General features: G+C 42.0%; 2 protein-coding genes across 9 annotated transcripts in view; one reads left to right on the top strand and one right to left on the bottom strand.

Annotated features, from left to right (window-relative positions):
* Positions 1–12: 12 nt before the first annotated feature.
* On the bottom strand, positions 13–13435 carry SRR (serine racemase). 7 transcript variants are annotated; one of them, XM_081219011.1, is made up of 9 exons: positions 13334–13435; positions 10515–10629; positions 5054–5225; positions 3491–3617; positions 3198–3301; positions 1599–1718; positions 1390–1464; positions 575–784; positions 13–241 (listed from the first exon to the last, which is right to left on the bottom strand). In XM_081219011.1, exons 2-9 carry the CDS (start codon positions 10541–10543, stop codon positions 44–46), a joined length of 1035 nt encoding a protein of 344 aa, XP_081075137.1. In that variant the 5' UTR covers positions 10544–10629; positions 13334–13435; the 3' UTR covers positions 13–43. The 7 variants fall into 7 exon arrangements, with proteins under 7 accessions (XP_081075137.1, XP_081075140.1, XP_081075135.1 ...); XM_081219014.1 differs by having other exon boundaries at positions 10515–10601; positions 13334–13397; XM_081219009.1 differs by having other exon boundaries at positions 10515–10652; positions 13334–13391.
* A 94-nt stretch (positions 13436–13529) lies between these two features.
* The window catches only part of SMG6 (SMG6 nonsense mediated mRNA decay factor), a 230381-nt gene continuing 216360 nt past the window's right edge, over positions 13530–27550 (top strand). The window contains exons 1-6 of one of the 2 annotated variants that reach the window (XM_081218995.1): positions 13530–13712; positions 16099–17833; positions 18388–18580; positions 19042–19152; positions 22162–22268; positions 22515–22593. In XM_081218995.1, the coding sequence (XP_081075121.1) occupies positions 13625–13712; positions 16099–17833; positions 18388–18580; positions 19042–19152; positions 22162–22268; positions 22515–22593 (2313 nt within the window). In that variant the 5' untranslated portion in view covers positions 13530–13624. Of the gene's footprint in view, positions 13713–13892; positions 13967–16098; positions 17834–18387; positions 18581–19041; positions 19153–22161; positions 22269–22514; positions 22594–27550 lie in introns of those variants that run through there. The other variant, XM_081218996.1, reaches the window with a different exon arrangement.

Genomic DNA, 27550 nt, shown 5'->3' with positions numbered 1-27550 from the left:
ATCCCTTTTCTTCCTTTTGCACATATTAAACAGAAACAGATTGCTAAAGAGCTGGCTTTTCAGCCTGCTTCACCCAAGTTAGGGAAGTTAAGTCTACATTTCCACCACTGAGCACAATACAAATGTTCTTTACTTCTGTGGAAACTGTTTGAAAATGCTGAGACAGCACAGCGGCCACTCCAACACCAGCTGTAGGTTCAATAAGCAATTTCATCCTCTCCCACACCAGCTGGGTTGCATACTGTTGGTATAGAAGGGAGTAAGAATTAATGAAATAGGAAAAGGGGAAAGAGCCTAGTTCGTTGGCCTTTATAATTAAAGGCCAGATGGGGATATAATATGCCCCGTCTGAATTTTCCTATTGCTATATGTTTGTGTTTGCCAGTGAAGGGCGGGGCTTTTTTCATTCTAACTCTTGCTTCTACGGTCTTAATACATCTAGGGCACCCTCCTACGTGTCATGAAATCACCTAGTTGAGTCCCTAGTGGGTGAGTTGCTACTTACAGCAGGAGGGTTTTTTGCCTAAGAAGTTGCTCCATTCTTTTGTTATTTCCTTTCCTCTTGGGGCCTCACCTTAATTTCATCCTCTGTGACAGTGAAGACGTCATCCACGAGGTCCCTTATAATAGGCCAGGTGTTTAAGCCAATGCTGGATCTGACACCATCTGCTATGGTTTCTGGAGGATAGGGATTGGGGGTCAGTTCCCCTTTCAGTTTGGATTGGTAGCAGTCATTTGCATTCAAGGGTTCAGCAGCATATACCTTGACACTAGGTTTCAGAGCCTAGGAAGAGGAATATTAGATAGCTTACAACTAGCCACAGCATTTTGCGCACATGCTTGCAGTAAAATGATTAGTACAGTTAACATATTTCTGCCCAAGAGGCTTTCTTTTAACCGATGTAACGGAAATAAGGCCTTTAAGCACTTGAAATTGTTTTCCACTCTGGCCTCGGTTGCCTAGGTCACAGCTGGTTCTGCTGGTAACTTGGGAAAAGAGTAGCCACTGACTTGGATAGTAGGTTGTTGAGATGGAACTCAGAGGACTGTGAGGGTGCCACTCATTGTAATGGCTTTTGTGCTGTAAAGTTTTCATTAAGAAAAGGGTAGTGAGGGACTTCCCTGGCGGTCCAGTGGTTAAGACTCCGCATTTCCACCGCAAGGGGCACAGGTTCAGTCACTGGGAACTAGGATTCCGCGTGCTGCGCGGCAAAAAAAAAGAAAAAAGGGTAGTGATGAAGAGCAGGGCCTTCTATCTCAAGTGCCAAGGGATGATGAGAAGGAATGGCAATTTGGGGGAATGTTGAGCAAGTATTCACAATGTCCTGTGATGTAAAATAAACTCTTCTCTGCCTGAAGGGGGGAGTCCTCCAGAAGCTGTTTTCTTACCTTAACTGTAATTGCTATTCCAGCAACCATTCCTCCTCCTCCTACAGGTACCACCAGTGCATCTACCAAGGGAACCTTTAATGAAAAGAATATAAAGTATAAATAGGTCTATTAATAACCAGTTTTATATGTATATATAAAGTAATTGGTTCTGTGGCCAAACAGCATTACCAGTAAGAAGCTAAATAAGAACTAACATAAGTTTTTACCTGGTTTAGGACTTCCATGGCAATTGTCCCTTGCCCAGCTATCACTGCAGGCTCCTGGTTGGGATGTACCATGATGCCTTCTGTTTCTTCCACAATTCTTTTTGTAACATTTTCTCTGGACTGAAAGAGTACATTAATTTAGCTTACTTTATTTGTATTTAATAGAGTTCCCAACAAGTTAGATTCAGTCATTTAACACTTTATTTGCCATCTACTTTTTTCAGAATTTGTTTTGGCACTGGGGATATAACTGAACAAAACAGTCCCTGCACTCAGTGGAGTTATGTTCTAATGTGGTGAGGAGGGGTGGGATATAAGTAAATACATGGTATGTCTAAATTCTTTAGAGAAAAATGAATTTATTTTATATAGGGTGCTCGGGAAGGGCCACTGGTAAAGTGACATTTTAATAGATTTGAACAAGTCCTGTGTATCTCCAGAACATTCCAAGGCAAGAGTAACAGCAAGTACAAAGACTACAGAGAGGAGTGCTTGGCTTTCTGAGAAACTAAGTGTGGTTGGTGTGGAGTGTTTGGAGGAGAGCAATAGTGGGAGATGGAAGTCAGAAAAATAGGAATGGGCCAGTTCATCTGGGCCATAGATGATTGCAAGAACTTTGGTTTCCACTGTGTATGAGATGGGGAACCACTGGAGGATTTTGGGCTGACAGACAAATTCTGAGTGACTAAATGGATAGCTCTGGTTGCTCTTTTGGAAACGACTCGTGGGGCAAGGGTGGAAGCAGAGACCAATTAGGAGGCTACTGAATCTAGGTGAGGACTGACATTGGTTTGAATCAGGGTGGTGAAGGTAGAGGCTGTTAGTTGGATTGGGCTTTTCTGGTGGCGCAGTGGTTAAGAATCCACCTGCCAATGCAGGGGACACGGGTTCGAGCCCTGGTCCAGGAAGATCCCACATGCTGCAGAGCAACTAAGCCAGTGCACCACAACTACTGAGCCTGCGCTCTAGAGCCCTCGAGCCACAACTACTGAAGCCTGCATGCCTAGAGCCCGTGCTCCGCAACAAGAGAAGCCACCGCAATGAGAAGCCTGTGCACTGCAACAAAGAGTAGCCCCCACTCACCGCAACTAGAGAAAGCCCGCGCGCAGCAACAGACCCAACTCAGCCAAAAATTAATTAATTAATTTTAAAAAAAGTTGGATTACAGAAATGTTTTGAAAGTAGGACTAAGATTTGGATGTGGGGTATCAGAGTTATCAAAGATGACTCCATGTTTTGCGGATAATGAAGGATAAAAGTTGCCGTTTACTGAGATGGGCAAGACTGGAGGTGGAACAGTATTAAGATGAGGAGTTTGGTTTTAGACAGTAAGGTTGAGATGCCTATTAAGGCACCCAAGTGGGAATGTACAAGTCCTGGTTAAGAGCAAAGTTCAGGGCTGGAGTTAGAGTGTAGGTGATATTTTAAACTATGAGACTAATGAGATCATCTGAGTGAGTGTAGGTAGAGAAAAGGTCGTGTGTGCCAACACTTAGAGAAACAACAAAGACAGAAGCTGCAGCCAGTAAGGTAGGAAGAGAAGTTTCATTTTACTATGAAAGCTGTTAAGGTGGTACTGAACATTGCTCTCTTCCTTACCTCATCGCTTTGTTCACTGTATACTATAGAGGCTCCATAGCCTTGTATCGCCAATTTTTTACAGTTGGGTGCTGTTTCGGGCACTACAATATAAGCAGGAATCCCTGGGAGGGAGAAGCATGTTTAGTTAGTACAAATTAGAATTTAGGATAGAAATTTATGTTCAGTTTGCTTGTAATCAGGGACTTGGAAATTTATTCCCACAACTATCACCAACCTCACTGAAAGTTAAGGCTACTTTTCCAGTCCTCTCTGATGAGCCTACCCAGTACGCTGCAAAATTAATCAAGTACCTTGCAATTTGGCAGCATAGGAGAGAGCCTGGCCATGGTTTCCACTGCTGTGAGTAACAACAGCTTTGGGCTTCTCTTCTGAAGGGGCAGAAATCAAGCCTCTGATTGCATTAAGGGCACCACGAATCTGGAAAAGAGGAATGGTGAATTAATATATTTGATTAAAAATTCTTTTCAAAAAACCAAGGAGCTTTTTTACATTTTTCTCTTCCAATACTGCACATCCACTCCATGACTAAATCTTATTGAGTCTATCTCCTAAATATCTCATGTTCATCTTGGCCACTACCTTGGTGAGGCCTCATTTCTCAACTTGGTATCACCAAATCTCAGCTGATCCTGCCTCAAGGATTATTCTCATCTAATAGTTCGACTAGATTAGGAAAGTGAGCTTTTAAAAAAATAAACGTTACCTTTTTCATTGATTGCCCATTTTTGTAAGAAAAGTACAAATCCCTTACAAGCTGCAGCCTTTCTAAACATATCTACCTCTACCGTTGTAGCCATCCTAAATTGCCTCTAGTTTCCATCCTACCAGGTTAGCTCACACTGCTGTACCTCTTGGCATGCTGATGCCTCTACCTGTAGTTCTTTTCCCTCACTCCCTGATCTGGCTAAAAGTACTCATCCTATAAAACTTGAATCAAACACCACCTGGTTCAACCTCCTTGTTCTCCCAGGCAAAATTAGGTACTTCATTCGTTTCCATGGCCCTTGTTTGTATCTCTTTTAAGGCCCTTGTCATCAACCTATTTTGTCTTCCCCTGCAAGTATGGATATGGGGCAAGGCCTAGCGTACATATACCTAGTATAGTTAGTGAAAATAAATGCTTGATGCGTGATGAATGAAAAATAAACCATGGAAGAAGCAAAGGGCAAAAGAGAATGGAGAAGTTTTTGTTTAAAATAAAAGTTGTCAGTTAATGGGTATGGAAAAAGGTAAATTCCTGAAATCCTAAAGCTACCACTTAATGGGTACTAAAAATACCTGTTAGGCACAGTGCAAAATGCAGCTTTTCAGATTTTTACCTGAATGGATCTTAAAGTTCAACTAACGGTCAGAGAATTCTGGTAACAAATCAGCACGGAAATCTATCTGTATGCAGAGGAGAGGCACTGATGTATTTTGTAGAAAAAGGTCCTGTTATATGAGGGTTGAGCTAGGATTAGATTGTTTATATTCATAATAAGGTATAAACAAATAGTAAGTTGACAAAGTGAATGCTTAAACTTGGCTATATACAGGGTGATCACACGTGTCCAGGTTGATGACTGTGGTCTCGCCTTAATCGTTAGAAGTTCCCCCTTTTCAATCTCAAACATGTCCTAGTTTGGATAGTAAATTGTATGTGATCACCTTAATTATACGGAATTTTAAGATTGTGTAAAAGTGGCTCTTGTCAATGCCATGATGCCAAGTAACCAGGACTTGAGCAAAGGAAAATTTCTACAACCCTTTCTTTAGCTGTAAAAAGATATTAATTGTACCTACCTCACTGGGTGGTCAAGAGAATCAAAGTGGCTTGAAAAAAAACATGATACACTATCAAAAGGGATTGTTACCTTAAAAGATCCAGTTTTCTGGAAGAGTTCACATTTGAAGAAAAGATTGCGCCCTGTTACTTGATTCAAAATGGAGCTTGTTAGCACTGGTGTGAGGTGGATAAAATCTCGAATGTTGATATGTGCTTTTTCAACATCAGCAAAGGAGATGCAGTACTGATCACACATGGTTCTGAAACCCAGGAATAAGAGAGGGGTCAAAGCAAGCCTCGACAATGTGTTTAAAAAAGATTTTGAAAATGCATAACACAGAGCCATGGAATGTACACCACCAAGAGTGAACCATAATGTAAGCTATGGACTTTGGTGCTAATGGCATGTCAATGTAGGTTCAGCTGTAACAAATATACCACTCTGGTGGGGGATGCTGATAATGGGGGAGGCTATACATGTGTGGGGGCCGGGAGTATATGGCAAATTTCTGTTCCCATCAATTTTGCTGTGAACCTTAAACTAAAACAGACAAACAAAAAACCCAAAAAACAACCAAACAAAAATCTTAAGAAAAAAGAAAAAGAAAATGCATAACATAGGAAAATAGACTCAGGGCCTGTGGTGTTAATGTGGGGACTGTCTCCATTACTGGGGTCCAGAATCTCTGCATAAGGGAACTTCTCTTGAAGCTGAGTTTCTTGGTGTGTAAGTTTGCTCTGTTGAAACCTCATAGGAGATAACTGGTGATGATTATTGAAGGCTTAAAGCTCAGCCCTCGCCCCTACCATCCATCTCTTGGCACTGCCACTGGTCTCTACATTTTCATGACTGTGAAGCTTGAATAAACTGGGTTCAAAATCTGCTACAAATTTTTATTTAAAAAAAATTTCCCCTTTACCAAGGGGAAAAATTGCCTACAATCCTACCATCTTAACAAATTATGTTCACTATGTTTCCTTCTGTTTTTTCAATATACATATATGACAGTTAAAATCAAACCATAAATAACATTTTTACTCCTTTTCCATTTGGCTCATTCTTCAAAGTTTTCATAATTATAATTTTCAGTAACTGTATTATGCTTCCACTTTTTACTATTTTTACTGTAGTGTTTAAACATGAAGTTTCTCTTTATTTTTCCTTATTAACAAAGGTAATGTATGTTCAAAAGAAAAACAATTTAATCTGCTTTCCTCTCCAAAGACAATTGCTACCGAAGCTCTGTTGTCTTTCTTTCCAGGCCCACATACATATGCAGACAAAACTTTTTTGACAGGTTTGTTAACTTGCTTTTTCCAGACAATATATCTATGAATCTTTGCTTATCAATAGATATGTGACTTTTTATGTTTATTTTATTTGATGTGGAACAATTTTTAAAGTCTTTATTGAATTTGTTATAATATTGCTTCTGTTTTTTATGTTTTGTCTTTTTTGGCCGCGAGGCATGTGGTATCTTAGCTCCCCGACCAGGGATTGAACCTGCATCCCCTGCATTGGAAGGCAAAGTCTTAAACATTGGACTGCCAGGGAAATCACTTTGTGATTTCTAGTGAAATGACTTACTAGTACTTCTTTTTACAAAAATACCATAGCTTTAGATAACTCTGTTGTTGAACATTTAGCTTTTTTTTGGCTATGATAAATGATGCAATGAACAGCCTTGTTGCAAGATCTCTGTTTATCTCTATACATGCTTTGAGTAGACTCCACCAGTGGTATTTTACATTAAAAGGCATACACGCTTCTAAGGCTTTTGATACCACTGCCAAACTGATCTCTAGAAGAGTTAGATTCTATCAATTTATACTCCAACAGCACTTTCTAAGGAATGACTATTTTCCTTCACCCTCACTGTATCATTTTTATCTGTCAATTTAATGAAGTATGTCTAGTAGTTTACATTTCTTTAATTACTAGTGACTGAACTTTTTATTTTATTGAAGGTTGATTTACAAAGTTGTTAATTTCTGCTGTACAGCAAAGCGATTCAGTTATACATATACATACCTTCTTTTTCATATTCTTTTCCATTATGGTTTATCACAGGATATTTAGCATAGTTCTCTGTGCTGTAGGACCTTGTTGTTTGTGCATTCTTTTTTTTATATGTATAAATTTATTTATTTATTTATTTAATTTATGGCTGTGTTGGATCTTCATTGCTGCACTCGGGCTTTCTCTAGTTGGCGGTGAGCAGGGGCTACCCTTCGTCGCGGTGCCCGAGCTTCTCATTGCGGTGGCTTCTCTTTTTTTTTTTTTTGCGGTAAGTGGGCCTCTCACTGTTGCGGCCTCTCCCATTGCGGAGCACAGGCTCCGGACACGCAGGCTCAGCGGCCACGGCTCACGGGCCTAGCCGCTCCGCGGCATGTGGGATCTTCCCAGACTGGGGCACGAACCCGTGTCCCCTGCATCGGCAGGCGGACTCTCAACCACTGCGCCACCAGGGAAGTCCCTGAACATTTTTTCTGTATACTTACTGGCTACTAATTCTTTTGCGAACCTTTAACATACCATTTACTGACTGAATCACCCTTTCCTTTGAAATACATTTATAAAAAATTAAGTATCTATTAATGCTTGGGGTTTTCTGGATTTAGTATTTTGTTCCATCGATCAGACTGCCAATTCCTTTCCCAGTTGTTAATTGTATTAATACGTTCTTCCCTGATTTCTCTTTCTAAAATTTATTGGCTTTTCTCACACACCAATTCTTCCAAATGAATTTCAGAAATCCTTTACCAAGGTTGCCAAAAATCCCACTGTACAATCTACAAATGAATTGGGGGCATGATTGACATGTAAAAATATTGAGTCTCCCCATCCATTAACATGGGTGTCTTTTAATTTAGTAGTCTTTTTGTTTTAGGTTTCTTAGTAAAGTTATCATAATTTATTTATGCCCTGTATAGATCTGATTAAATTTATGCCTAAGTATATTTTTGTTGCTTTTGAGATAAGGCATTTTTAAAATTAGACTTTTAAACTGCTTACTGATGTATATGAAAGCTAATAATTTTTGTATATTTATCATGTAATAGGATACTTTACCAGATTATCTTATTAGATCTGTTTTACAGTTTATTCTCTAAACAATCATGCTATCTGCAAATAAATTCGTCTTTACCTTAAAAATGTACCTCTCGTAACTTTTTCAATGACTTCATAGTTACTGGTTTATATGGATTTGCCATCTCCTCCTGAATTAATTTCAGTTAATTTTTTTTGTAAAATCACTTAATTTAAAATTTATTAGTATAAAGCTGTACATATTAATATTTCTAAGTATTTTTCATATCTGTGGTATTCATTCATTCAACAAATTTGAGCACCTTCTGTGTCAGATACTGTTTGATCTGGGGATATAGTATTAGAAAAGTAGACTTGTTCCTCCTCTCATAAAGATTACAATGTATTGGAGAGGTGTCTAACAAAAAATCCAATTAAATATGTATTTACAAACATTGATGTGTTAACTTAGGGAAGTGTACTATGATAGGATACTATAGTGGGAGGCCTTATTTAGATCAGTGAAGGAGGTCAATGAAGACCCTCTATGTAGAAGTGAATTTTTTTATTTTGTGAATAATTAGTTTTTTTTTTCTTGAGAAGTAAAATTAAATTATGACCTAAAAGATGAATGGGCAGAGTAGTGGGGAAAGTGTTTCAGGTAGAGGGAATATTATGTGAAGTCTTTAAGGAGGGAAAGAGATTGGCATTTTCCAGGAATTAAAAGGTCAATGTATCTGAAAACGTGATCAATGGGAAATGTGATAAGAGATAAGGAGAGTGAAGTTGGCAGAGTCTAGATAGATCAAAAGGGACCATGACTCATGGAATTTTTTTTTGGCCGCACCTCAGGGCATGCAGAACTTCCCAGACCAGGGATTAAACCCACGCCCCTGGCAGTGGAAGCGTGGAGTCTTAACCAATGGACCACCAGGGAAGTCCATGGATTTTTTTTAAGAGCAATAAAATGCCATTGGACTTGTGGTTACCAGGGGAGGGGGCGGGGAGGAATAAATTGGGAGATTGGGACTGACGTATACACACCACTATATATAAAATAACTAATAAAGACCTACTGTATAGCAGAGAATGCTACTCAATACTCTGTAATGACATATATGGGAAAGAATCTAAAAAAGAGTTCACTTTGCTGTACAGTGGAAACTAACACAACATTGTAAATCAACTGTACTCCAATAAAAATTTTTTTTAAAATGTCATTGGAGAATTCTGAGCAGGTGACATGTTAGAATCTATATTTACAGAAAATCACTTGCTACATTGCAATGAATGAAAAGGAAAGAGATAAGAGTGGAATCAAGGTATCCAGTTATGAAGTATTACAGTTGTCCACACGAAAAACAACAGGGGGGCTTGGATGGTGAAAGTGGAGGTAGAAAAAAATAATCATTCAAGATACATTTTGGAAAAACAAACCCATCAAAAAATGGGCGAAGGACTTGAATAGACATTTCTCCAAAAAAGATATACAAAGGGCCAACAAGCACATGAAAAGATGCTCAACATCACTAATCATTAGAGAAATGCAAATCAAAACCACAATGAGATACCACCTTATGCCTATTAGGATGGCTACTATTTAAAAAAACCCCACACTGGGAAAATAACAGGCGTTGGCAGGATGTAGAAAAACCGGAGTCCTTGTGCACTGTTGGTAGAAATGTAAAATGGTGCAGTTGCTGTGGAAAACAGTGTGGTAGTTCCTCAAAAAATCAAACAGTATTACCATATAATCCAGCAATTCCACTTCTGGTTATATACCCAAAAGAATTCAATGAGGGTCTCAAAGACGTATTTGTACACCTATATTCATAGCAGCATTATTTGCAATAGCCAAAAGGTGGAAGCAACCCACGTATCCAGCGACAGATAAATGGATAAACAAAATGTGATATAGACATACAACGAAATATTATTTAGCCTTAAAAAAGGAAATTCTGACATGTGCTATAACATGGATGAATCCTGGGGATATTATGCCAATTGAAATAAGCCAGTCACAAAAAGACGAATATCATATGGTTACACTTATGTGAGGTACCTAGAGTAGTCAAATTCATAGAAAGTAGAACGGTGATTGTAAGAGGCTGTGGGGAGGAGGGGGCAATAGGAAGTTGTTGTTCAATGGGTACAGTTTCAGTTTTGCAAGATGAAAAGAGTTCTGGAGATTGGCTGTACAACAATGTGAATGTACTTAACACTACTGAACTGTACACTTAAAAATGGTCACGTATATTTCATGTTACGTGTATTTTACCACAATTAAAAAACACACACGCACATACATTTTGGAGATTATAATTAGTTAGACCTCTTGGTTATGAGTGATAGAACCCCAATTTGAACTGGCTTAGGCACAAGAGGGAGGTGATGAGAATTTACTGGCTCATGGAATCCAAGGAAGAGTTGAACCACGGAAAGGGCAGGAACATGGCACATCAGAACAACTGGAACTAGGGACTTTGAGATTTTCCAGGACTTTCTCATTGTTTCTCACCTCTGCTGCTTTCTGCATGTCGGCTTCATTCTTTTCACTGCAGACCAGCTGGTTCCGCATGGCAGGACACATGGCTGCTGACAGCTCCTGTGTTTTACATTTTACGGCTTCCAAACTGGAGAGGGATTTTCTTTTTTTCTTAGTTTCAGTTAAAAAAATTCTGGGTAAGGACTCTGATTGGTCCATCTAGGCCCAGGACCAGTGGCCAAGGGTGTGAGGTCATTTAAGACAATACTATGCAATAGAAGTATTTACAGAAACATGAAACAGAAACAATGATTTCTATAACACAATATCAAATATGTACATTTAAAACACATACATATACAAAACAATACTGTATATTATTCAAAGATACATGTATATCCAAGGACATGTATCAAACACATTAGAGTGGCTACTGAAGGAAGAGGGAAGGAACATGACTGGGAATTGGAATGAAGGAAAAAAAGATAAAATGAGAAAGGTCTTGTTGATGATGATGTGAACTGAACAGCAGGACTGCCTCAAATCTCTGCACCTGAGGGAAAAATAGGAGCAAATGAAGGGAGTAAAAGAGGAAAGAAAGGAAAAAAGGAAATAGAAAAAGGAAAAGAGAAAGTACTTCTGAGTGAGAGTAAGGGACAGTTTTCAAGAGAAAAGGAAGGTGAAAATGTTGAGGTGATGAACTCCATACGTCACCACTACAGATATAGAAGAGACATATCCTGATATTGGATTGAATGTAGGGACTGAAGGAGAGGGAGGTGTCAAGGATAACTCTTGGGTTTCGACTTAGATGGTGGTATAATTTACTGAGATATAAGGCTGGCAAAGAAAAAAATATTTTAGGGGAAAATCAGAGATTTGATGAGCTAAGTTTGCATTACCTATGAAGCATTTGGTAGGATGTCTTTTGAATTTTCAAATTTTTTTGCCAGAAATGTGTCTATTTTAATGTCTATTTCTGAAGGATGAGTGCTTCAATTTATCAAGTGCTGTTCTTTTTCCTTTATTATTTCTGATTTTATCTTTATTTCTTCCTTCTATTTTTATTTTCTTTTTCTACCCTTGTTGAATACGTAGCTTATTAATTTTCATTCTTTTTACTTATTTATTTATTTATTTGGGTGCACTGTGCAGCTTGTGGGATCTTAGTTCCCCAACCAGGGATCAAACCCGGGCCCTTGGCAGTGAGATCTTGGAGTCCTAACCACTGGAGTGCCAGGGAATTCCCAAGATAACCATTTTAAAAAGTTCGGTATGTATTCTTCCACATCTTTTTTTATGTATTTATATAGAAATTTACATATGCAATAAATGGTTTTGCTGCACTCAGACAGAACCATACTCTATATCTTGTTCTGCAATTGGCTTAAAAAATTAACAATGCATCTTGAATATATCAGCACATATTTTAATTCTTTAAACTCAGCTTTCTTTGTGATACAGGTCTAAATATGGTTGTCTTTTCACTTATTTCTACCTGGTATTTCATGAACCCTTTAAATCTGAGGGTTGAATTTAAGTCTTAAATCCAAATTTTCCATCAACTTAGTAAATTTTCTTCTATTATATATTTGATTATTGCTCCTCCTCAGTCAGTTCTGTTATCACCTTCTGGACTCATATTTGATTATTAGTTTTCCGGATCCATTCTCCATATCTCGTACCTTTACCTCTCAATAGTTTCTATCTATTATATTTTCCCTCTGAGTTCTCATAAAATTTTTTGAGCTGGTTTAACTTTTGGCATACCTCATCTGCAGCTCACTGATACTGCTGTATTAATTTGGCAATGGTGTTTTTCCTAAGAAAGTTTTCTTCAGATTATTTTTCCATTAAAAAAAAAACTGTTGCAATGTCCTCGTCAATTTCACTATGAAAACAAATTAGTTTTAGACATTTTTTTCCTATTTCTTTCATATCTGTTTTAAAGATTGCCATTTGCTCTGACCACTCCAATCACTCCCTTCTTTTGCTATCTATTGACTTTCTCCATCTGTTGAGAACTTCGTGGAGGCGAAGCGTCTACCACCTAATAGGAATTGCATGAGTTGTCAGAGATTGTTTAAATCTTTTAAGCCCAGTCCAAGGAATAATCGGTAACTATTCTTTGATGGTGTAGAGGTCCAATAGGTTGTGTGGGACTGGGAAGGAGCAAGAGGTGGAGGGAAGCAGCCTTGCAAGAGGAGGGAGTTCCACCACAGTTCTGAACACGGGGTTCATGAACAAACAGGTAAAGTACCAGTCTTCAGATCCAGTTACATTTTAAAGATGAAAAAAAAAAAAAAATCAACCTGAGATCCAGGAAAGTCAAGTAATTTCCCCCAGAATCCACAGTGATACAGAAATTCCCAAATCGACTCATAACACCTCCTGACTTATTTCCACACAACCCCTTCCCTCAGCAAGAGCCATCTATACTGTATTAAAAAAAAAAAAAATTCACGAAGCTTGGGATGTAGATTGCCATAAAGGAAAAGACTTTTGAGTCTGGTAATTATCGATTACCCTGGGCAATTTGCTACGGTTCTCTGGGATTCAGTTTCCTCATCTTAAAAAAAAAGAAAGAAAGAAAGAAAAAAGGGGGGCATAATACTAACTATCCTACAAAATCTTGAAGGTCGCAAAGTAAAAGCCTGGGGCAGTAGTCCGGGCCTGTGGCGGGAGACCCTGGCCTAAGATGACTGGAAAGGGCCGGACGGTGGAGGCCCCCGTCAACCCGAGCCCCAGGCTGGTACCGGTGTCCTCAAAGGCCACCACAGCAGCAAGAGCAGCCACCGCAGCGAACGCCCACCTTGCCTGGCCTGGCTCGGCCGGGCCAGACCTCACCTCACCTCCCAGGCGCCGCGCCTCCAACTCCAGCCTCAGCGCACCTTCCCGGCCACACCTCTGCGCACGCGCGGCGCCCGCCAGCCCCGCCCAGGCTTGCGGCCCGCCTCTTCCCGACCGAACGTGCGTTAGGCGCTTTTCCTCCCAGTGCGGCCACCGTCGTTTGGGGAGGGGAGCGGGAGTGGGCGGGGAAAAGGGTGGGAGGTGGGTGAGCGCGCGCGCCGCCCGTTCGTCGTGGTTTCCTGGCTGCGCGCGGCGCTGGCGGAGTAGCTGCAGCTGTAGCAGCAGCCGCGAAGATGGCGGAGGGGTTGGAGCGTGTCCGGATCTCCGCGTCGGAGCTGCGAGGGATCCTGGCCACTCTGGCTCCGCAGGCCGGGAGCAGAGGTGAGTCGCGCCGCCCAGCTCCTGGGCCGGGCCTGCCCGCCCCGCCTCCCTCTCCTCCTCTGCCTCCTCCCCGCTCAGTTCGCGGCGCTCCAGAGCCCCCGCCCCTTCCCCCAACAGTGGGGGCGGGGGCCGAGGGCGGTCCCTCCCCGCTCTACCAGCCAGAGAGCCGGTGTGGGGTCGGGCTCTGCCAGCTCCGGCCGCTCCGGGAGAGCGCAGCCCGGGTTCCTTCCTCCGCCCCCTTTCTCACGGCGAAGGTGACTGTTCCCCATTGCCCCAGCTCTCTCACAGGATTCCCAGCCGTCAGGGGACGCGGAAAGGAGTGGGCTCCGGGGTCTGGTGGAGGCCCCCGGGGTGTATGGTTCCCCGAGGAGTCATCCGTAGGCCTGCCCCGTCGTTTCTTTAGCGTTGGAAGGAGCTGGGAACATCGAGGAGGAAGGTTCAACAGCTTGGGACTTCCTTGCTGAACTTTTTTCCCCCAAGGCAGGCTTCTGAAGGCTGCGCCACCGGAGGGATCCAGGATCTCAGAGAGTTGACTCTACTCTGGTTTGGCTTTGGCATGTGTGGGAGCAGTTTTTATCAGGGAGAATGTTCAGCTTGCAAGTTAAAGTCTCCAGCCACACCAGGAAAGCACCAAGGAAGATTCTGGTGTCTCACCTCTCTTGGGTTAGGCAGTGGAGTCGTGTAGAATGGTAGTTATATTCCTGCAGGCTTGTGGCAGAAGTCTGTGAAATTGGTTTTCATGGGTCGTGTGCATTGGATTACTCAGGTTTTCTCCCTCCTCTCTTGGAAAGTGGTAGTGGCTCTTCCCACCCCACCCCCCAGCTTACACAGGCTGCTGAGGGTGTGCTGTTCTGGAGTTAACTGCTTTACCTTTGTTCGTAGTGGATGAAGCAGTCTTTTAGACTTCAGAAAATACTGAAGCAGTATCTTAAACTTCAGGGTTTTGTGGTTTTGTTTTTTTTCCAATTTCTTTACACCCATGGGTATAAATGCTGGAGCCTGTGATCCCTGTTATGAGCTTGTTTGCATTTGTGTTTATAGAACAGTAGTAGGATTTTCTATAACATTCCATTTTGAATGTACTCAGTAATCTCACTAATTCCTGTTTCTTCCCCACTGAACAGTTTAGTGGCTATTTACAGTAGACTCTCCCCTTAACAGATAAACGTAACAGGTAAAAAAATTGATGCTTGCTTATCTGTCATTCTGTAAGTTCCTGGAGCCTGGAGAGTGGTTTCTAAAGTCTTGTTCTCTTATTCTTGAGTGCCCCAGTCGTTGGTATTTTGAGAGCATGTCACAATACTTCCATCATCTTCCAGGGAAAGCTCCTTTATGGAACTTTTTCCTTCTCATATAACATCATCATAGTAGCAGTTAGTCTCAGTATTCTAATGATGACAGTTTGAGCAGTATTTCCTTGGAAGGACCCTTCTGGCTGCTGTTAGAGAGTTGGTGAGCATGAGTGGAGTTGAAGAATGTGAAAGGAACTGCTTCCTGTTTGCTTCAACAGGAGGTATGTGATTGGGTGGTTGAAATCCTAAAGAAGAGGATTGTCCTGGCCAAGTTCAGTGACTGGAGTTGCAAATTTTTTCTCCAGAGATGTCCAGAACTGTGGATTGTTATGCATACTCCTCTTTTTCGCTGCCCTCCCCCCTCCCCGCCCCCGACCCCTTAATATGTTAAAAGGACTCAGCCACACTGGAAAAATGTTAGAGGCAGAAGAAGAGACCAAGATGGAGCTGAGGGCTCTATAGCAGAGAATAGTCCAATGCAGAACTGGTTAGAGATCTTTTATTCTATCAATGATTAGATAGTTTGGGGTCTTGTGGATCCAAATATGATTTGGGTAACAAGAGAATGTAGGTTTTATTCCTTGTTTCCCCAACTCAGGTGTAGGTAGCTCCAACACAGTTAAGTTCTTAGTTTTGCCAGTTGCTGAACAAATATTGTAAACCTAGTAGAATTTCTGTTTCTGCAGAAATTTCCTTCCTTGTCCACCAGTATTAACATATCAATGTGTAATTCTTTCTTGACTTTTTTTTTTAATGTTTGTTTATTTTTTGGCTGCATCGGGTCTTAGTTGTGGCATGTGGGGTCTCTTGTTATGGCATGTGTGCTCTTCATTGCAGTGCACGTGGGCTTCTCTCTAGTTGTGGCACGCAGGATCATTAGTTGTGGTGCGCGGGCCTAGTTGCCCCGTGGCACGTGGAATCTTAGTTCCCTGACCAGGGATCGAACCCGTGTCCCCTGCACTGGCAGGTGGATACCTAACCACAGGACCACCAGGGAAGTCTCTCTTGCTTGACTTTTAATGACAATTCCTTTTCCTTTCCTTCCCCTTTATTCTTCTACCTCTTCCTCCCCAACACTCTCTCCAACATCACAGAAAACATGAAGGAGCCCAGGCAGCGCAAAGATAACAGGCGCCCAGATCTGGAAATCTATAAGCCTGGTCTTTCCCGACTAAGGAACAGACCTAAAATCAAGGAACCCTCTGGAGGTCACGAATTTAAGGATGAAATTGTTAATGACAGAGATTCTTCTGCTGTTGGAAGTGGTACACAGCTCATTAAAGATGTCTGCAAAGACAGCCCACAGCAAAATGGTCCTGTAGACCCAGAAGATACTCGGGCACAGGAGTCTTTTCCTAGGACTGTTGGACAAGAGGATCGAAGTCTAAGAATTATCAAGAGAACAAAGAAACCTGACATGCAGATCTATCAGCCTGGAAGGCGTTTGCAGACTGGTACCAAAGAATCGACCAGCAGGGTGGATGAGGAAGAAATCCTCAACCAGGTAGAACAACTGAGAGTAGAGGAAGATGCATGTAGGGGAAATGTGAAGGAGGAGGTTGTGAACAAGCCAGACAAAGAGGAGGCAGAAAAGAGCCTAAGTGGTGACAGGATAAGGGCTGCAAAGGGGGAAAAAGGAAAGAGGGTTGAAAAAGGGGAGGGCGTGAAGAAGGTGAATGATGACCCAGCTCAGGGGAAGCCAGGTTCTGTGAAGCGCTACTCCCGCTCAGACAAACGAAGGAACCGCTACCGCACTTGCAGTACCAGCTCAGCGGGTAGCAACAACAGTGCCGAGGGGACTGGCCTGACTGATAATGGAAGTCGCCGCCGCCGCCAAGATCGGACCAAGGAGAGGCCACGACTGAAGAAACAAGTATCTATGTCCTCAACTGACTCCTTGGATGAGGACAGAATTGATGAGTCTGATGGGCCACGGAGGAGCTCAGAAAGGAAGAAACATTTAGAAAGAAGCTGGTCTGGCTGTGGGGAGGGAGAGCAGAAAAGCAATGGTAAAGAAAATCGAGGCACTCTTCGTGTTACTTTTGATGCAGAAACCATGAACAAAGATTCCCCCATGGTGAGGTCAGCCAGGGAGGATTCGGATAGGTTAAAGTCAGACAGAGGCTCGAGCAGTGGGGGCAAAGGCTCTGAGAAGCAGGAGTACAAAAACCTGAGACAAGAACTTCGGGGTCGTGGCCGTGGCATTCTGATTCTGCCTGCCCATACCACCCTGTCTGTCAATTCAGCCGGTTCTCCAGAGTCTACGCCTTTGGGACCTCGGCTTTTATTTGGATCTGGTAGTAAGGGATCTCGGAGTTGGGGCCGAGGAGGCACCACTCGACGATTGTGGGACCCAAACAATCCTGATCAGAAACCTGCTCTAAAGAGCCAGACACCGCAGCTACATTTCTTGGACACTGATGATGAAGTCAGCCCTACCTCTTGGGGTGACTCACGCCAGGCCCAAGCATCTTACTATAAGTTTCAAAACTCAGACAACCCTTATTATTACCCCCGGACACCAGGCCCCACCTCCCAGTATCCTTACACAGGCTATAGCCCTCTGCAGTACCCGGTGGCCCCTACAAATGGTGTGTACCCAGCGCCTTACTACCCAGGCTACCCAACCCCATCAGGACAGTATGTCTGTAGCCCCCTCCCTGCCAGCACCATGAGTCCTGAGGAGATGGAGCAACACATGAGGAACATGCAGCAACAGGAACTACATCGGCTTCTCCGGGTGGCTGACAACCAAGAACTGCAGCTCAGCAACCTGCTCTCCAGGGACCGCATCAGTCCTGAGGGCCTGGAGAAGATGGCTCAGCTCAGGTACGGTGGGTTCCATCCTGGCTAGAGGGGAATGGGGATAAGCTGGAGGTGTGCAGGCCCCCATGGCTGAGGAAGGTAGAAACCTTTTAGGTAAGCTGCCGGGTGTTGTCTCCCTTTCACATTGATTTTTGTAAGGGAAGGGGAGTTGGAAAAAGAACGGAACAGAGCATTTTGTTTCTAGTCCTAGAAATGATTATGTTTCCCACTTTTTCTTTAAGAAGAAAAAAATCTTTAAGAGAACATGGAATCTGGATATGGAAAAGGAAAGACTTTCTAAAGTGCCAAGAAATGAACAACATGTAACTTGTGGTGAAGGTTTTACTTTGGCTGTTAAATTTAGGTGGAGGCATATGGGGAAGAACTACTTTCCTAGACATAACTGTCTTTAGAATGACATTCTGCTGTGCAGAATGGAAACTAGAGTGAGTACTATACCTGGTGGCATTTTGGATTTCCTGCCAAGGAAGGTGTTTGATTTGTAGGAACCTCAGATCTTGGGTCTAGCCTTTGCTGTGGTATATTTGGAGCTAGAAGTTGCATGTGTTTTATTCCAGAGCTGAACTGCTGCAGCTGTATGAGCGCTGTATTCTATTAGATATTGAGTTCTCTGATAATCAGAATGTGGATCAGATCCTGTGGAAGAGTGCTTTCTATCAGGTGATTGAGAAGTTCAGGCAGCTTCTCAAGGATCCGAATGTTGAGAACCCAGAACAGATTCGGAACAGACTTTTGGAGCTCTTGGATGAGGTAAACCATCATCTTTATGTCCTCAGGGTAAAGACTTCAACATCCTTTAGTTGTGATGGGTTTTTACCACCCAAAATACTATGTTTTATAACAGAACATTGACAACAAACTGTATGCTCTTTTCTTGGGTTTAGGCCTACCCTACATCTGTTACTTCCTGACACCATAATTTACTGACAATTGGAGTTAGTTTTGAGTTTGGAAGCTTTCTGAATGTCTTAGCTGGTGTGTGTGTGTGTGTGTGTGTGTGTGTTTGTTTTCATATCTTTAAAACCACTGAAAGGCTTATGCTATCAATTTGTCTTGTGCTTAGTTGGTGGCCACTAAATACTGTATATGCCTCCTTTTACATCAGATGGCTGAGCATTAACAGAACTGTGAAACGGTCAGTTGCCCCACTTTCTGGGTAGATTGGATCAGAACAGGCTGATTCGGCTGATTCTTATTTTTTCTCTTTATAGGGTAGTGACTTCTTTGATAGTTTGCTTCAGAAGCTGCAGGTTACTTACAAGTTCAAACTGGAGGACTACATGGACGGTCTTGCCATTCGCAGCAAGCCATTACGAAAGACAGTAAGCCAGCTTCTTTATCTTAAATTTATTCACTCACTTAGTAAGCATTTATCTGGTGTTAGTTATGTGCTAGGCACTATGCTAGGTGCTGAGTATACAAGAATGAAAGATACAGCCCTCTGGGGGAACAGACCAGTTAAACCAACAACTCTAATGTTCTGTCAGGAGTACTACAGCAGTGGCATATATAGAGTGTTGAAGGGGCATGGAAGGAATTGAATCTGCTTTAGACTGGTGGGGGTCAAGGAAGGTTTCTTAGAGACTGTCAAGTTGAGTTTTGAAACATGACTAGGAGTGGAAGGGGCAGTTTTGGCACAGGGCGCAGTGAGAGACTCATGCCTCATTGGGAAAGTACAAGAGGGCAGCATGCTGTTGTCTGTAACGTGGATTGGGCTGTTGGAGGAGGTAAAGCTGATGAAGTAGGAAGGGATGGATCATAATCTCTTACATGCCACGCTGAAGAGATTGGATTTTTTCCTGAAAGCAGTGAGGAGCTATTGATCGATTTTCAACAAATGGATAGCACAGATTTGTTCTTGGAACCAGTCACTCTGGCAAATGGATGAGTTTGGGCCAGAGTAGAAGTAGGAGGGTCAGGCGTGGGCCTGAACTGAGGTAGAGGTGGTGGAGGTGGAGAAGAGGAGACAGCTTGGAAAGATATAAGGGGGTAGAATTGAATTGCTGGCTGGTGAGCTGTGAATGATGAGATGGGAGGCATGAGGAGACCAGATCATCTCCCATATTGTGCCCTAGGAGAGAGGCTGGGAAGGAAGAGGTTAGTTTAGTTTTGGATCAGCTTAGGTGGAGGAGCTTGAAGATGAACAAATGCATGTTGTGGTCTGTCTGGAGCTCAGGAGAAAGAGCTGGGCTGGTGATAGAGATTCAGAAGTCATCAATGTGGAGGTGATAGTTGAAGCAGAAGTTGGGAAACTAGGAAAGCTAGCCAGAGAGCAGGGGGTCAGATTTGTACAGTGGTGGTGGGTAGAACTGTCAGGTGCTGCAAAATCCTCAAACGTTAAGACTACTAAAACCTGTCCATTGGATTGGATGACCTTACCACGAGTTACATTAGTTGGAGAGGATGGAAACCAGAGAGTCGTGAGTGAGAAGTGGGGCAGCAGATATAATGAGAGGGTAACTTAGACTGTTCTTTTAAGAAGGCTGTGAAGGCAAGAAGGGAAGATAGTAGTCAAAGACAGAGTGTCAAGAGAAGTTTGCTTCTAAGCTTGGAGAGACTTTAGTGTAATTACATGTTGAGAGGAAAGGGCCGGGGTGGGGGGAAGAGGTTGATTCATTAGAGAAAGGAGTGTGATTTATGGAACAGAGGCTTCCTCTTGCCTTTCTGCTCCTTCTGATGAACTGCCGTGCACGGGTTCTATTACTCGTCAGCAAGTATCTGTTGAGTCCCTCCTCCATGCCAGGTGCCATCCTAGGCACACCTAATTCAGTGTGGAACGAGAAAGCCATGTTCCCAGCTCTGAGTTTAGAGTTTGATTAGGGATGAGTACAGGTTTTGCATTGGTAATTTGCAGATGCACTGACTTCCGCAGAGGATGTTGGGGGGTGTGGTGTGAAGGGGCTTGGAGGATCATAGAGGCCTGAGGAAGTCACAGTTAAGCAGAGGCTGAAGACCGGAGACGTTGGCCAGGTGAAAGGTGTATTCTCGGCAATAGGAACGGTGCATGTGAAGGTCCTGCAGTGGGAGAAGCACCATGTGATAAAGCACCACTGAGAAAAGCCTAGTCTGAGGCACAGAGAGTGAGAGGGGAAGTGGTGCTGGAGAGGTGAGCAGAGGCTGGACCATCTAGTACTTTATTCTGAGGATAGTGGAGAGCCTTTGGCCAAATTTGTTTTTTTTCCTTCCCCCCGTTGAGGTAGCAAAGTGGCTGTAGAGTGGAAACATAGCAGTTTCCTTGGTGCTTTACCAGTTAAATAGCAAGGATTCTTGGTGTTCATTCATAGGGAGAATGTGTGGAGCAGTCAGAACTCTGAAGGTGTATGACATGTAGTGATGTATAACTTTGCCGAGGCATACTTTTGAGTTATATGTTAGCAGGATGATGTGCAGTAGTTACTCACTTAGCTAGTAAATGAGCCTTCCTGTGGGGGTCAGTATCTACTTCTTTATTCAGTGACATGGTAATTTCTTGTCTGTGGGTGGAGTGGTATTATATCTTATGAAGTGATGTTCCTTAGGAAGGTTTTTTTGGTTGGGTACGTGTCTTGGGATTGTTACGGGTTTACTCTTTTGTTTTCTCACTGAGTGACAGACGCCAAGCCCATCAGGGAGGAAACGTATGTAGTATTACTCAGTCCTGGCACGTTGTAGGTGTTTGCTAAAGGGTAACTTACTGTTTTAGGGAACTATTATTGTCTTGCAAAGGGGATGCAATGCAGTAACACAATACAGTGGTATTAACAGTTTGAGGAGAGAAAGATGACGGCAGGAAAAGAACAGAGTAAACAATTATTTTAATATTTGTATATCACTTTTTTTTTTTTTTTGGCCGCACTGCGTGGCTTGTGGGATCTTGGTTCCCCAACCAGGGAACAAACCCAGGCCCACAGCAGTGAAAGCATCGAGTTCTAACCACTGGACCTCCAGGGAATTCCCTGTATGTCACTTTATAATTTGTGTTTTTACACTTATTCCCTACAGTTTCCCTGTGAGATAGGTATTTTTATATTCCGATGAAGAAACTGAGTCCCAAAGACTTACTTGAGATCACACAGCTACTACAGAGAGAGTCAGAATGTTTTCTTCCACTTGACTGGGACTCGAAATAAGGATGACCTCCTCTCCCTTTTGCACTCTTTCTCAGTAAATTTTGCATCACATTGTTGGCTTTTTTTTCTAGTCAAGGTTAGACTGAAAACTTTTTGCTTTGTTGAGGACTACTGGTGCCTTATTATTAATGCTGCTCTGTTATTTTGACCCCATCCCTGTCCTTTGGGGTTGAAGTTAGAGTTTCTTGGGTATATGCTACTAACTGATCATTTTTCCTGAAGGTAAAATATGCCTTGATCAGTGCCCAGCGATGTATGATTTGTCAAGGAGATATTGCCAGGTATCGAGAGCAAGCCAATGACACGGCAAACTACGGGAAAGCACGCAGGTACTGTTTGCCTCTTGTTCATTACTCCTCTTCCCTGTGTGGCTTTAATCCAAGCCCTGTTAAGAGCAGTGGACCACCTGAGCTGCCTCCTATATATTATGTCCTACAGGTGACCCTATTTGCCTCATGCTTTACCACTCCAAGTTTACAGCTTAAGTAGTAAGGGCTATCAGGTGATGAATTGGGAAAATGTTGATAGAGAACTTTTTTTTTTTTTTTTTTTTTTTTACTGTTTTTCTATTACAGCTGGTACCTGAAAGCCCAGCACATTGCTCCCAAGAATGGGCGCCCCTATAACCAGTTGGCTCTTCTGGCAGTGTATACGGTAAGAAATCTTGGATGTGGAAGTATTTTGCAGGCAGTATGTTAGAAATATGGATTTTGATAGCGTCAGCTCCTGGACCTAGATTTCATCTGAACGCTATAACGTGAAGCATATCCCCTTCTGCCTCCCATCCTCAAACTCCTTTTGTTACTGTTACTTTCAGAGGTAAGTTGTCAGGGATCCCTCACTTCAGTTAAATCCACTTTTACTGCACTTAAGTTCCTAGGGGAATGCTTATTCTCCAGCCAAACATCGCTCTTTGTTTTTGACCAAGGCTTCTGCTCTGAATCTTTTTTTGTTTCCCTTCCCTAGGTTGAACTAGGTTACTCATTTCTAGAAGGAAAATAAGGCTCCCTTTATCTCTCCCCTTTAAAGTCCTCAACTAGCCCGAAGTACATCCTTCCTTCCTTTCCTCAGATCATCCCCTTATTCATCTTAGCTTTTCACCTAAGGAGTCTCCTTAGCAGAAGCACCATAAGTGCCAAATTGTACCTCTTTAGATCTTACCAAACTCCTCTAAATGTGCCTCTGAAGGTGAGCCTTGGGAGCTGACAGAGCCCCTAGTGAGGAAGCTGACTTCAAGGGGGAGGGGGAGGGACCACTGGTAAGTACCAAAGGTTTAAGAAGCAGCTAACGTGCTCATTAGCAGGGAGAGTTTTCTTAAAACTGTAAAATTCATTGCCCAAATAAACAGTGTTTGAATTGATATTTTTATTCTACAAAGATTCAAAAATATTCCTGATACTTAATTATGGATTGAAGTTGTTGATTAAGTAACGTGGTTTACAGATACACTTCCTGCAGAATCTATTGAATCTTTCTGTCTCTCTGCTTTTTACCTCTGTCCTATTCTCTTTGTGATATGCGTTGAGATTTTTTTTTCACCCCTCTTTGTGGCTTTATTTTTCTCTCCCCTTTATTCTTATCCATCTTCTGTTTTCCCTTCTCTCTCATTTCTTGTCTCCTTTCCCAGTTTTTCTTCTTTGTAATCATCTAATGAATTGGTTTTTTTCTTGTTCACTAGAAAATATAATTAAAAAAATTTTTCCCCTCAATGGCTTTTAACAAAAATTGTGGTAAAATTCATGTAACAAAATTAACCATTAATTATGGTCTGTACCTAGGAATGGAATTGCTGGGTCATATGGTAATTCTATGTTTAACTTTCTGGGAAGCTGCCAAACTGTTTTTCATAGTGGCTGCACCATTTTACATTTCCACCAGCAGTGTAGGAGAGTTCTAGTTTCTTCATGTTCATGCTAACATTTGTTTTCATTTTTTTGATTATGACCAACCTAGTGGGTATGAAGTGATACTTCATTGTGGGTTTTTTCTCCTTTAATATTTTTTTTTCTTTTTTGGTCAGTTTTAGGTTTACAGAAAATTGAGCAGAAAGTGCAGAGTTCCCATGTACTTCCTCAGCTCTCAGTTTTCCCTATTAATGAACATCTTGCATTAGTGTAGTACATTTGTTACAGTTGATGAGCCAGTATAGATACGTTATTATATTACTAAAGTCCATAGCTTACACTAAGGTTCACTTTTACTGTTGCACACTCTGAGTTTGAACAAATGTATAACAACATGTATCCACCATTATGTTATCATGCAGAGTATTTTCACTGCTCTAAAAATATCCTGTGCTCCACCCTCCACCTCTTTATCCTTCTTCCCTCCCCCAACCCTTTGGCAATCACTGATGTTTTTACTGTCTCTATAGTGTTGTCTTTTCCAGAATGTCATATAGTTGGAACCATACAGTATGTAGTCTTTTCATATTGGCTTCTTTCACTTAGCATTTAGGGTTATTTTTGTGACTTGATAGCTCTTTTCTTTTTATTGTTGAGTAATATTCCATTCTATGGATGTACCACAGTTGATCTAGTCCCCTACTGAAGGACATCTTGGCTGTTTCCAAATTTTGACTGTTATTAATAAAAGTGCTATAAACGTTCATGTGCATGTTTTTGTGTGGACATAAGCTTTCATCTCATGTGGGTAGATACTTAGGAGTGTGATTGCTGGGTTGTGTGGTTAGAGTATGTATAGTTTTGGAAGAAACTGTCAAACTGTCTTCCATAGTGGCTGTACCATTTTGCGTTCCTACCAGCAGTGGATGAGAGTTCCTATTGCTGTGCATCCTCGTCAGCATTTGGCGTTGTCAGTGTTCTGGATTTTCCTCATTCTAATAGGTGTGCAAAATCCTATTTGTGTTAAACTTCGTTTTAACTTGCAATTCCCTAATGACATACAAGGTAGAGCATCTTTTCGTACGCTAATTTCCCATCTGTGTATTTTGGGTGATGTGTCTGTTTAGATCTTTTGCCCATTTTTAAATTGGGTTGTTTGTTTTCTTATTGAGTCTTAAGAGTCCATTTTATGTTTTGGATACCACAGTCCTTTATCAGACATGTGTTTTACAAATATTTTCTCTCAGTCTGTGGCTTTCTTTTCATTTTTCTTAGTGTTTTTCACAGAGCAGAAGTTTTTAAGGTTAGCGAAATCTAACTTAACCAACTTTTTCTTTCATGGATTGTGCTTTTGGTGTCGTATCTAAGAAGGCATGACTGAACCCAGGTTACCTAGATTTTCTCCTATGTTATCTTCTAGGAGTTGTAGAGTTTGGCATTTTACATGTAAGTCTACGGTACATTTTGAGTTAATTTTTGTGACAGGTGTAAGGTCTGTGTATAGATTCTTTGTTTTGCATGTGGATATCCAGTTGTTTTTAACACCATTTGTTGAAAAGACTATCCTTTCTCCATTGAATTGTCTTTGCTCCTTTGTCAAAGATCGACTGACTGTATTTGTGAGGGTCTATTTCTGGGCTCTCTATTCTATTCCATTGATCTATTTGTCTGTTCTTTGGCCAGTACCACACTATCTTGATTACGGTAGCATTATAGCAAACCTTGAAGTTGGGTAGTGTCAGTCTCGCAACTTTTTTTTTTTTTTTTCTTCCAGCTTTTTTCTTTTCCTTCAATAATGTGTAGGCTGTCCTGGATGTTTTGCCTTTCCATATAAACTTTAGAATCAGTTTGTTGACATCTGCAGATCTAGTGAGTGTGAAGTGGTATGTCATTGTGGTTTGGATTTGCATTTCCCTAATGACTAATGGTATTGAACATCTTTTCATATGCTTATTTGGATGTTTGGAAAAATGTCTATTCAAGTCCTTTACCCATTTTTTTTAATTAAGAAAATTAAAAAATAATTCTTAATTGTAAAATACACATAAAACCAAGCGGCCTCTCCCGTTGCGGAGCACAGGCTCCTGACGCGCAGGCTCAGCGGCCATGGCTCACGGGCCCAGCCGCCCCGCGGCATGTGGGGATCTTCCCGGACCGGGGCACGAACCCGTGTCCCCTGCATCCACAGGCGGACTCTCAACCACTGCGCCACCAGGGAAGCCCCATCTTACCCATTTTTTAAAAATTAAATTAATTAATTAATTTTTGGCTTTGTTGGATGTTTGTTGTTGCATGCGGGCTTTCTCTAGTTGTGGAGAGCGGCGCTACTCTTCGTTGCAGTGCACGGGCTTCTCATTGCCGTGGCTTCTCTTGTTGCAGAGCATGGGCTCTAGGCACGTGGGCTTCAGTAGTTGTGGCACGCGGGCTCAGTAGTTGTGGCTTGCGGGCTCTAGAGCGCAGGCCCAGTAGTTGTGGTGCACGGGCTTAGTTGCTCCACAGCATGTGGGATCTTCCCAGACCAGGGCTCGAACCCATGTCCCCTGCATTGGCAGGTGGATTCTTAACCACTGCACCACCAGGGAATTCCCATCTTACCCATTTTTAAGTGTACTGTTCAGTAGTGTTGAGTACATTCACATTGTTGTGCAGTCACTCTCCAGAACTCTATTCATCTTGCAAAACTGAAACTCTCTACCCATTAAAACAACAACTCCCTATTTTTCCCTCTAGCCATTGGCAACCACCCTTCTTCACCTTCCCACCTCTGTGAATTTGTCTACTCTAGTTACCTAATATAAATGGAACTTAAAAGTATTTGTCTTTTTGTGACTGGCTTATTTCACTTAGCATTATATCCTTAAGGTTCATCCATGTTACAGCTCATGTCGATTTCCTCCTTAAGGCTGAATAATATTCAATTGTATGTATATACCACATTTTGTTTATCTGTTCATCTCTCGATGGACACTTCCACCTTTTGGCCATTGTGAATAATACTACTATGAATATGAGTGTGCAGATACCTCTTCATGACTCTTCTTTCAATTCTGTTGAATATATACTCAGAAGTGGAGTTGCTGGGTCATGTGGTAATTGTATTTTCAGTTTTGGGAAGAATCACTATATTGGCAGCTGCACCATTTTACATTCCCACCAGTAGTGCACAAGGGTTCCAGTTTCTCCACATCCTTCCTAACACACACTATTTTCTGTTGGTGTGTGTGTGTGTGTGTGTGTGTGTGTGTGTTTAAATAGTAGCCAGCCTAACTGCTTCAAAGTTGTATGGCATTGTGGTTTTGACTTGCATTTCCCTAATGAGTACTGATCTTTTAATGTTCTTGTTGGCCATCTGCATATCTTCTTTGGAGAAATGTCTATTCAGATCCTTTGCATATTTTTAAATTGGGTTGTCTTTTTTTGTTGTTGAGATGTAGGAGTTCTTTATATATTCTAACGTTTATCAGATATGTGATTTACAAATATTTTCTCCCATTTTATGAGTTGTCTTTTCACTCTCTTGATAGTGCCCTTTTATGCACAAAAGTTTTTTTTAAGATTTATGTATTTATTTGATTATGCGGGGTCTTAGTTGCGGCATGTGGGATCTTAGTTGCGACGTGGGATCTAGTTCCCTGACCAGGGATTGAACCCAGGCCCCCTGCATTGGGAGTGCGAGTCTTAACCGCTGGACCACCAGGGAAGTCCCTTGAGTGTTAACCTTGTGTCTTCCCTCAGTTGTCTGTTGCTACACTAATTAAATTGGTATG

This window comes from Mesoplodon bidens, assembly GCF_964165515.1.
Source record: "Mesoplodon bidens genome assembly, chromosome: 19".
In the NCBI taxonomy this organism is placed as follows: Eukaryota; Metazoa; Chordata; class Mammalia; order Artiodactyla; family Ziphiidae; genus Mesoplodon; species Mesoplodon bidens.
The sequence above is the reverse complement of the archived record's forward strand: the minus strand, read 5'-3'. Positions and strand labels throughout refer to the sequence as shown.

What these genes read in the sequence shown, in the direction of transcription:
- SRR (XM_081219011.1), bottom strand. Translation starts at nt 10,543, where the DNA reads ATGAAGCCGACATGCAGAAAGCAGCAGAG. An exon ending in AGAAAACTGGATCTTTTAAG is followed by an intron (nt 3,618 to 5,053) that starts GTAACAATCCCT and finishes CCTCTTTTCCAG; the next exon opens with ATTCGTGGTGCCCTTAATGC. An exon ending in TCACAGAGGATGAAATTAAG is followed by an intron (nt 242 to 574) that starts GTGAGGCCCCAA and finishes CTATACCAACAG; the next exon opens with TATGCAACCCAGCTGGTGTG.